The sequence below is a fragment of the Tyto alba genome, unplaced genomic scaffold (genome assembly GCF_018691265.1).
Source record: "Tyto alba isolate M040663 unplaced genomic scaffold, T.alba_DEE_v4.0 Super-Scaffold_1, whole genome shotgun sequence".
Taxonomy (NCBI): domain Eukaryota; kingdom Metazoa; phylum Chordata; class Aves; order Strigiformes; family Tytonidae; genus Tyto; species Tyto alba.
Genome location: NW_024881261.1, coordinates 15481096 through 15492304, shown reverse-complemented (window position 1 = coordinate 15492304; position 11209 = coordinate 15481096). Strand labels below are relative to the sequence as shown.

Sequence of the window (11209 nt, the reverse complement as noted above, 5' to 3'; positions counted from 1 at the left end):
GACGGCGAGGTGAGATCCGAAGGGTTCCCATCTGGTGCAAGCAGAAATTGCTGCTGTTTCCTCCATTTGTTGCATCCCCAAACGTCTCCGGCGTAGATGGCCCAAGGAGGCTCACGGCAGGCACGCGCTTTCCAAGGAGCCTCCTCCTTTTGTTTCAAGCCATCAGTCCTAAGTATACATATATATATATATATACACACTTTATATATATATATATGGATATATAAGGGTGACTCCAGGCTTTGCACTGACGCCAGCAGAATCCAAAAGAAGTTTTCTCTCCCTCAGCTGGGCGAACGCCGGCGGCCGTGTCTGTCAGGGCTGGGCTTTTGTCTGGCAGCACGTCAGCAAGTTCACGGTCAGCACCAGAGACTTTCAAGAGAACAAAAGGGCTGGTGGGAGGCGAGACACCACCGCTGCTCCGGCAACCCCATGGGCGGGGAGAGTTTTTGGGGTGGTTTCCCTTCCTTTCAGTCCTTGTGGAGGGTTTACCCAGCCAGACTCGTGGGATGCATGTGTGGCCAGAGGATTGCAGGGTGCCAGCCTTCCCTGGGGAGAAACAGGGATGCCACGTGTCCCCTCAGGGACGGCCCTGCCAGCAGAAGGTGCACTTGCCGCCGGCGGGTGCCAGCCTTATTCACAAGCAGAGGCGACGGTGGTGACACTGGTGATCTTGGTGGAGTCATCAGACCAAGGCTGGAGGTTCTGGAGGGCGAAGAGAGAGGAGTTGTGGACACAGATGGGGTCAGCTTGGATGGGCTGGTTGATGGTTTTTTGGAAGGCCTCCTGCTGCAGCTGCATGAGGATGCGGTTTGCTTGCTGCCGCTCGGCCTCCCGCTCCTCCGCCGTCTGCCGCCTAGGAGAGAAGGAGCGGTTAGGGGGCTCTGGGGAAACAAAGAAGGGGTATCTCTGAAGAGAATAGGTTGGGCTAGGTGCTTGGGGCTGGGGGAGTTAGGAAAAGAGGGTGCCTAGCCACTACCTGGTCCCACATCCCCTGCATAAACTGTCAGTAAATCCCATAAACCCCAGTAAAGCCCTAGGGACTGGAGCTGTCTATCTTACTGGCCCCCATGAAAATTGCTCCCATCAAAGAGAGCCGGGAGCAGGCCACAGCTCTGGTTTATTTTCTGCCCGTGGGAAAAACCCAAACAGAGCCAAAACACGCAAAGGGGCACACAACAGGGTTGCAAAACATGCAACTCCCTGGAAACATGCTCTGTGCTCAGCAGCAAGAGCCAAACGCACAACGTCCCAGCGAGGAGCACGAGGCAGGAGTGGAGTGAGACATCAGTGACTGGCAGTGCCACACAGCTGGGAGGCTGGCAAGGTCACCCTGGGCATCCCTTCCCAGCACCCAGGTCTGTCATCTCTGCTGGGCTGCAGTGGCCAGCTGTCCAGAGACTGGATGAAGGCAACAACACACCATGGCAGGCAGGACAAAAATTAGCAAAATGTCGGCTAAACACTAGAAACACATTTTTAGCAGTGAGGAGAATCAAAGCACAGAGTAAACTGTCTGGGCAGGGTAAAGGAGGATATTTTTAAGAACAGGTTGGACACGCATCTGTCTGGAATGACACCGGCAGAGCTGATCCTGCTGAGGCGGGGATTAGGGGGCCTGCAGGGGTCCTTTCCAGCACTGGTAGGGTCCCTGCTCTGGGCTGTTTAGGAGAAGGGGATGGGATAAGTAGAAACAGCCTGAAGAGTCTTAAATCCACAGTGAAAATCCCACACCACCTCTTGTTTGGATGGTGGATCAGTCTGGAGGCTGCAGCCTACGGTCACCTCTGCTTTTACCAGTGAACGTCACCTGGCACCTCCAGTGGCGATGCTGGGATAACCTGGGGGTAGCTCACAGTGCTGGTCCCAAGATGATCCCCAAAACGCTCCTTCCCTTTCTCACACCCCCAGGCTCAGCTGATGCTCCCTCAGCGGCTTCAGTGGATCAGTGACAGAGGAAACAGCAGCTTTTTAATTTAGCAACGCAGGGGGACACGGGATGTCTCATCTTTGACTGTGGGGATTGGAAGTGGCAGCTCTGAGCTCCATGGTGACACCTCAGAGTGCAGGGCAGGGGGTCCCTGGCTCCCCACCAGCGAAGCAGGCCAGGGCTGGATGTGGGCGATGGGCCTCTGGGGCACCTGAGCCTCCAGGCATGTGTCCAGGGCTCCTGCCCAGGAGCAGGTAGCTCAGGGCTCAGTCCCTGCTCTAATCACTGTGTCAACATCTCATATCAGACATCCCTGGGAGAGGGGGCCCAGGGCAGCACCAGCCCTCCCTACGCAGCCCAAGAGCGGCTCTGTCGCTGCCTCGATGAATATTTAATGACTCCCTGCACAATGAAGAGATGCTCTGGGAGGAGGGAACCCCATGTCCAGGGCAGTTAGGAGCATGGTGGCTGTGAGCACTCGGCTCCCACATATCTCCCTGCTGCGAGCATTCATGTTAGGCTGGGATTTGCAGATTCAAATCTCCCTTGAAGGAATTGAACCTCGATGCCCATGTCTCAAACAAAAGCCCAAATCTGGCAAGGGAATCAAAGAGCCATCTCACTCCAGCTGAGACAGCTGGGCAGGGGGCAGAAGCAAGACTCTCCCACCTTAGCCTGCATTTATTTAAGCAGTCAAATCCCTCAGAGGGCTTAAAGCAACTCTCTTTTCTCAGATACTCCCCACTGCCTAGTTCAGACTGTGCCTGCAAGCGGCTCCTTCTAGCACCCAGCACTCCAAGCACCTCTCAGAGCCCACTGCCCTGTGCAGGGACCCGGGGCAGCAAGCCGGGTGTGCTATAGGCCAGAGGCACCCACAGCTCCATCACAACACCCAACATGCACAGATGCAAGCAAGTAGAGCTTACAAGCCCGCATCCTTCTGACTCAGGCCGGTGGGGATTCTCCCACGTCTAATACTATGGCTGAGGTCAGGCTGCAGCCTTTCCCTTAGGCAGAACCAGGATTTTGTTTCTCTTTACCCAGCTATTTTTTCTGAAACGTATGAATAGGTTTGTATCCTCTGCTCCTCTGCCAAAGGAGGCTGAACTTAGCCAACAGACGCAAGGAGTATTGACAGACAGACGGAGAGCCAGCCAAGCCACATTTGCCTCACTTCCTTAGGAAACCAGGTTAGAAGACATGGCTGACCCTGTTTCGCAGGCCACGGCAGGATTGTTCCTCCTCCAGGACTCTGCTCCTGGCTAACAGAGATCACTCCAGACAGAGACTTCCTGGCACCTGGGGAGCTACTCTTCCATGGGCTCTTTAGGAAGGGAATCGCCGAGTGAGGACTCACCCACACCCTTGGATTCAAGTTCCTTGTCCCTCATTTCTTATCCAACCCCAGCATCAGCAGGCAGTCACCGTCCCATTCACCCTCGGGGAGACCCCCAGGGAAACTCCTACTTTAAAGAAGCTACTGCCTGCCTGCACCAACGCGCCTGGTGCTCAGCATCCAGCTACACCCCCCTTCTCTGACCTGCCAGGGGAGCTGCCCCTCACCCAGTGTGTCATGTCCGGCCCCACTGCAGGGTGCCTGTCCCCAGGATGGGGCAGGGGATGCTCCCAGGACTGGGGTGCCTCCTCCGGAGATCCCCCAGGAAGCTGCAGCCAGAGAAGGGCAGGCTCACAGCACCGGAGCCTGGGAGGCTCCATGTGAGCTCGGCCTCCTCTTCCTCGCCTGCCTGGCTTTAACGGCAGGAGAACAAATACAAGCATTTTGGCAAGGAGGTGCTGTAAACCCCACGGGGGTGAAAATCTTTGTGTGATGCAGAGCCTGATATCCCGGCAGCCCCGGGTGCAGGATCCGGTCCGATCCGTGCTCCCACGCCAGGCTGCGGCTCTGCCCTGGCACTGGAGGGTCCCACAGCCCCCTCAGCCACGCACCGGTGGGTCCAGATCCTGCCTGCCCAGGGACGCTGTGGCTGCCGCTCCCCCCACCCACCCACCAGGCCCCCTGGTGATACCACCTGCACCCACCGCATGGGTGTCCCCCTCCCCGCACCGTGCACACGTGCATTCACCCACGTTGCACGCGTGCACACCTACTCGCACACAGACCCAGTGTGCTCACACAGCACAGACACACGCACACAGCCGTCCGGTTTGCACGCACACTCACACACAGGCACACACTGAGTGTGGGCACAGCCACGTGCACGTGGCCCTCATACAAAAGCATTCACATAGACTGTGCAGAGTTATACACACGTGTCCTGCTTGCACGTGCATGCACACGCGCTGCATACGTGCACAGGCATGTGCACATACGGCCTAGACACACACCCCCCCCCCATCACACACATTCACACCCCCAGGCACCGCACACACACCAAGCAACTGTGCCAGCACACACGCATTCCCACACACGTGTACGCACATTCACACCCACGCGTGACTCCCCCGTGCGATGCACTCACAGGGATCGCACCCCCACATGCGGCCACCAGTGCCCTCCAGCAGAGCTGGTGGCAGCCAGACCTGTTCCCCCGGGGTCCACCGAGCCCCCCCCCGGCCCCTCACCTCCACTTGGTGCGCCGGTTCTGGAACCAGGTCTTCACCTGGGCGTCCGTCATCTTGAGGGCCTTGGCCAGGGCAGCACGCTCGGCCGAGGCCAGGTACTTCTGCCGGTGGAAGCGCTTCTCCAGCTCGCAGATCTGCAGGCGGGTGAAGGAGGTGCGCGGCTTCTTCTTCTTGGGGGGTGTGCGGTTCTGGTAGGGGTGACCTATACGGCGTGTTACAGTGAAGGGTGAGAGGGCCACTGGGGGGGACACGGGAGGACGGGGGGGGGGGGATGAGAGGCAAAGAAGCAAGCAGCGACACATCAGCAGAGGGGCTCCGGCTCCCGGGCGCTGGGCTGGGGACCCCCCCGCTGCGAAGCCGCCGCTTCCCCGCCGACACGGGCTGCAAAAACGCGGCGGCCCCGGCGCCTTCCCCGGGCGCTGCGGACCCCGGCCGGGCACGGCTCGGCTCCGGGCCGGGGCTCCGCGCTTCGTGCAAACGGGGCTCGATTTAATTTCGTTTGGGCGCGGCGGTAACCCCGCCGTTTCCTACGCGAGCAATAACTTCCCGGGCTGAAAACGGGAGTTACGATTCGTTGGGTTTAAGATTTTTTTTTTTTTTTTAAATATATATTTAGTTTTTCTTTTTTTTTCCCCCCCGCCACGAAAAAAAATAATTGGGGAAAACTCACGGCGTGTCTCATCCGGGCCGGGCCAGGAAGGGGCTCCGTGAAATTCAGCCCGGTGCCTACCGGGGAACGGCCCGTTTGTTCGCCCGCGGCCGTGCCCGAGACAAGCGCCATCGGGTTGAAATTAAACGTGAACTTGAAAAAATCGGGCCTCGGTTTCCGCCCCCGAGAAGAGCGAGCTGCAGGAGTGGGAGTTTATTTTTCCCCCGTTGCAATTGCGTTGCTTTTTTTTTTTTTTTGGTTAATAATATTTTATTTTCGTTGTTCAAATTTTTGCTTTGTTAGCGCCGAAAGACGAGCCTAAATACACCTGGAAACGGCGGCAAGTCCGGAAAGCTGCTCCAGCCCGAGCCCGGTTCTACCCGGGGCTGCAAAAAGTCCCTTTTGACGGGGAAAAGGCCGAGTCGAAACCCGCAGCCGGGTAAAACCAGCCCGGTTACGGTACACACGGGAAAAACAGCCCTACGAGCGGCCGGCAACGGGTCGGCCTTCCCGGGCAGGCGAGGGCCGCCGGGTTCCCCTTCTCCCGGGCCGGGCTGTGACTCCGAAATAACCCTCTGCTTTAAAATAAACTTTCCACGGGTGTTGGGATGGGTGGCGGAGCGGTAGGGAGCGGGCAGCCGTGCCCGGGGCTTGCGGAGTTTGCCATCGCGTTTCCTCCCTGCCCGTCCTTCTCGGGCCGCGTCCCGGGGAAAAACAAACCAACAAACAAACGAAAAAAAAAAAAAAAAAAAAAGAAAAAGAAGAAACAAACAAGCATAAAACCCACAAAAATCCCCTCCAACAAACACCGCCCGAACAAAACACAAAACCCCCCAAAAATCGAAACGAAAAAGCCCACCAAAACCGACGCATGTAGAAGGAACAGAATGTGCCTGATTTTTCACCCTTTCTTACTTCTGGCCTCCTCCAGGACCGACCTCCCGGGGCGATCCGGGCCGCTCGCTCCACCCGCGGCCGGATCCTGCTTTCCCCCGCGGGCACCGGCGGCGGGGACGGGAGCGGGGCGGCGGGAGCAGGGAGGGAACGGGGGGTCCCGGTGGCCCAACTCACCTGTGAACCTGTCTTTTGTGTACCGCCTGTTGCTCTCCATCCAGGGAAAGGTGAGCCCCGTGAGACTGTTCATGCCGTTCACCGCCGGCACGGCGGCGGAGAGGGGCTGGTGCACGCCGCCGGCCACCGGGCGATGGGCCGGGACGCGGATCACCCCCCCGGCCGAGCTCAAGGTGTTGCCGTTCATGCTCACCGCCATGTTCACGTTGTAGGAGCCGGGCAGGCCGCCCATGCTGCAAGAGGTGCCGGTGTAGGCGCCGGCCGCGCCGCCGCTCGCCCCGTAGCCACCCGTGACAGTGTTGTAGGCGCTGCCCACGATGCAGCCCAGCCCGTAGTCCGTCGAGTCCTGCAGCCGCGGGTGCGACACCATGCAGCTGCCCGGCTCCGACGTGTTGAGGATCTGGTCGATGCCGAAGCTGATGGGCTCGGCTTGGCCTTGGTGCAGGTGGTGAGCCCCGAGGTGCTCCATGCCGCCTCCCGGCCCCGGCAGCGGAGCCGCGCACAACGCCCCGGGGCACCGGGGCCGGAGCTCCGGCCCGGGCAGGGCAGCACAGCCCCCACCGCCGCGAAACACGGCAACGGTACAGGCCACGGAGCCGCACACAGCTGGGACACGCCGGCTACGAGCTTAGCCCCATAGCACAGCAGCCGCGCACCCCAAAACGCGCCAGCAGAGCCACGCACAACGGGGACACGGCAGCTACGCGCTCAGCCCGAAGAGCCAACAGCAGAGCCATGCGCAACCGAGGCACCGGAGCTAAACAACCCCGCAGCCCCGGGGCACGGCAGCTTCACACTCGCCACGCACACGCACTCGCTGTACCCCGCAGCCTCCAGAAGCGGAGACGCGACACCCCCCCCCCCCCCACGCACACCGGTCCCGCTCCGATGAGACCCAGGACCCCCACGCCACTAAGACACAACCACCCCAAACCAGGAGCCGCTCACCCAAGACACACACGCACACACACACACAAAGGTGCCCCGGGGACCCCTCGCCGCCGCGGGCAGTGGGGAGCCGAGAGCCCCGCGGAGCGGCGCGGAGCGCGGCCGCGGCGGAGTGCGAGTGCGAGCGCCCCGCTTGCCCATCAATCACGCTACCCACGGCCTGCTGCTCCCGGGCCCTCACTCTCCATTGGCTGGATGCTGAAAGGAGCCGAGTGAATGACAGCAGAGAAGAGCACACGAGAAAAGGAGTTTCTCCTTCTCCAGCTCCCCCCCCCCCAAAAAAAAAAAAAAAAAAAAAAAAAAATCACCACCCGGCTCGGCCTTATAAAGTCAGCGCTGGGTCTGGGCAGGGCATTGGGGTGGGTAAGGAAGCAGCAGGTAGCTGGTGGTGGAGGGGGAACGTTTTGTCCCGGACTTTGTGGCCGTGGGCTGCTGGGAAGGGAGGGTCCTGGCTGCCCACACCCGTGGGGGCGGGGGTGTCGGGCCCGGGGCTACGATCCCCGTGGGCTGCTAGCTGATCCCTTGCAAAGGTTGAAACCGGCGGATCCTCTCCTGGAGGGGTCCCAGACTCGCCGTGCCCCTTTTCTCCGGAGGGGTAGTCTCAATTTCAGACGTCAGGACGTCTCAAAAAGCCGCGGAGGAGGAGGGGGGGGGCTCCCCCATCTCCAGACCCCAGAATAGGGACGGTCAGGAGGCCTCCCACGGGTGCCAAGGCTCGTGGAGGGGATATCATTTGAAGAGGCGATGGGTGCCTGAGGCACACGTTCCCCCGGGACGGGGGCCGGCCCCCGCTGCTCGCCCCGCGGCGGGGTGAGGGCTGAATGGGGCACCCGCTACTGTCGGCCCCGCCGCCCCCCCCCCCGCCTCTGCCCGCAGGCAGATGAGTGTTTTCGTTAAATAAACAGCAAAATAAATAAGTAATTGAAAGCTGCTGCTGTAATTTGCTGCAAAACTTGTTTTGGCCCTGGCCCGTCGGTGCTCCCGCTCCGCGCAGCCGGGAGGGGGGCAGAGCCACCGGTGGGGCGGGGGCACGGTCAGCTCCTGCCCTTCCCCCCTCCGCCACCGGCAAACGCTGCCCTCTAGCTCTTCAGTGGGCCGGTGGTTTGGTGCCCACGGGAAACCGTGGAGGTCCTGCAAGACAGCCTGCTCTGGGGCATCCCCCATGCAATACAAATGCACTGGCATAGAAAGTCGTGCCCAAGCGCTCAGGTGTACCTCCTCGCTCACCCCCATGCATGTCATCTCATCCACACCTTCACACCCACCCACCCACACGGCTTCACCCTCGCAAAGAAGCACACACGCTCACAAACACCCTCGTGAGCTCACAGGCACTGATGCTGCCACTCAGTCCCACACATTCGCTTGCGCGTGCACCTACATTTGTGCCTGGTTATTCACACGCACCCCCCACCACTCTCACAGACACTTACAATCCTCCCTGCACCCACACAAATTCACGCACACACGTTCTCACTCGCACCTTCACAACTGCATGCATTCACACACGCACATTCACTCCCACAACCTGCATTAACACACCCCTATACCCGTGCATTCAGACACCCTCAGGCACACGCACTGATGCACCAGTGCTCGTGGGTTCCTGCCACCCTCACCCCAGCCACAACCCTGCTGTGACACCCCAAGACCCACCACTATCACCGCACCCTCTGCCATGGCCCCACACCGGGGAGGCTGTGGAGGCACAGTGGGCAGCAGCAGCTCATGGCCGCCCCTCAGCCCCATGCCCGGCGGGTACCCTTTGCCCAGCCAGCCTGCTCCCACCCCCCACCCAGCCCTGCCTGGCCGCCGGGGTCGGGTTTCCCCCCCCTCCCCATACCTGCCTCACTTCTTGACTTCTGAACTCTTCAGGGAACTCGCTGGCGCCAGCTCCATCAACCAAAGTCCTTGTGGTTAGGAGGAGCTGGGAGGGGAGGGAGGGAGAGCGGGCTGGGGCCAGCTGGGGCTGGGAGGCTGCCCTCGGGCAGGGGGCCTTCTCATCCCCCAGGGCTGCAGCTGCCTTTGCCCTTCTCCAGCACCAGCTTGGGCTTCTTCTCCAACCCCTTCCCATATTGGGGATGTAGGGCAGCCCCTGCTCGCCAGCGCTGAGCGTGTCGGGTTGTCTCCACAGGGAAGAAGCAAAGCACACCATGCCAGCCCTGCACATTGCCACAGAGTCCCCTGCCAGCCAGCTCTGACATCCAGAGGGACCCAGCTCTGCTGTTAAGATCTGGGAAGTGCCCCCTCTCCAATAAATAACACAGCCATCTGATGCTGCTCCTGCATCCCAAAGGCCCCAGTCAATACTGGGCAAAGCCTTTGGCCTTCCCTACACCAGGGATTCCCCTGGCTGAGCAGATGCCGAGGGCCCCAGAGGGACTGGCCCCAAGAAATCACAAGGTCACCACCAGTGAGCCAAGCTGGCCAATGAGGGTCACAGCTCCCAGCTGCTGAGCCCAAGGTAGGGGCTTTCAGGCAATAAAACCTGCCAGGAGACAGACTACAGGTAAATTGGGTCTTCCTCTGCCCAGCACCCAGTGAGGACAAAGGAGAAGGGCAGGGAAGGCTAGGTCTTCACTGGGATTTAAGACTTCTGGAAGTCAATGTGAATTATTGATGGGTTTTGGGAAGACGCACAGTCCCAGGATTTAATCCCTGCACAAGCCACAAACCTTGCCCTGTTGTCTTGAGAAAGTCATACTGCTCCCAGCACTGGAAGTTTGGGCACTGCACATCTAAGCTCCAGCACAACACCTGGTTTAGATGCTCCAGTTCAAATCGCTCCTGGCCTCTGTTTTCCCTTGGGTCCTCTGGGGCTTGAGCAGTTCTGTAGAGCATGAGATTCTGGAAATATCCTGTCTAATAGGAGCTGGCAATTAATTTATAGCCTTTGCATCCAACTCCCTAATTTGGGGCTAAAGAGGACTCTAGTCCTCTAAGAGAACATGCAGTGCTGCAAGCTCACACATGAGGATAAGTCAGGGCCAGACTTGGTGCTTTCAGGTTCACATCCCAACGGGAGAGTTTACAAGGGTCAGCACCCGCTCCAAGGTGCACCCAGTGATCCTACAAATGGATCCCTGGGGTGGGAGGTAGAGGCACCCCAGTCCAGCCAGTTCTGCCTGGCTGATGCTTGGAGGCAGATCCCCAGCCAGCATTCTCCCACCCGCTGCCAAGGGCTGGATTTCTCCTTCTTTGCTAGGGCTCTGTGTGTCAGGCCCTGCAAAACGATAATGCAGAGATCACACTCTAAGCAGAGCCTGGGAAGACAGGCATTCTCAGATGTTCACCCAAAGAACTATTTAGGGCAGTGGGGTTTCTTTTCCAGCCACAGAAATCCTTTTCTGCAGGAAACATCAAGAAGCTGGATCAGCCCTCTTCGGAGGTGGAAGAAAGGCTCCAGTGCAGGAGCTGACACGCGTATTAAGTTGTTGCAAAATCAGTGCACAGAGCCCAATGACTTTGATCTGTACTTTTCCAGAGCATCTCACTACCCCTGTCAAGCACCCACGGCCACTTACATATTCTTGACAGCCTTGAAACTTCTGTCCCCACCTCACCTGCCCTAAGCGGCTGCTGGAACAGGCTCATTTCCAAAGCAGTGGTTCAATCCTGCCCCAGCTGAGGGTTGGGGGCTCAGTGTATCTGTCCTAGTAGATGGCAATGGAGATGAGGGCCCTTCCCGTGCTGTGTAAGTCTCCTCTCTCCCCTCCCCACGAAGGCCTGGGGATCCTTTCTCAGGTTCTCTCATTGATCGGGTGCATCTGCCAGCACTCTGCCAGCAGAGAGGGGCAGCCCAGCCAGGGCCTGACCTCCACCCTCCACTCCCCTTTTCTTCTGCCTTGATGGCTTTCCAGGGCTCCCCTCACCCACTGAGCTCCTCTACAGCTCAGGGCTCCCGGGACCTCGGCATCCCAAGCTGTCTCCCTGCCTCGCAGCTGCTAGCTGGGAGACTGCTGTGAAATACAAGCCCTCCTGCAGGGACCGGGGACAAAAGTGGCATGTCTGGGACTTTGGCAAGGTCC

At 59.4% G+C, this 11209-nt stretch overlaps 1 protein-coding gene across 1 annotated transcript; it reads right to left on the bottom strand.

Moving 5' to 3' along the window:
• Positions 1–633: 633 nt before the first annotated feature.
• On the bottom strand, positions 634–6702 carry TLX1 (T cell leukemia homeobox 1). Its single transcript, XM_042790176.1, has 3 exons — positions 6234–6702; positions 4514–4715; positions 634–856 (listed from the first exon to the last, which is right to left on the bottom strand). The coding sequence occupies exons 1-3, from the start codon at positions 6700–6702 to the stop codon at positions 634–636; spliced, it is 894 nt and encodes a 297-aa protein (XP_042646110.1).
• Positions 6703–11209: the final 4507 nt, after the last annotated feature.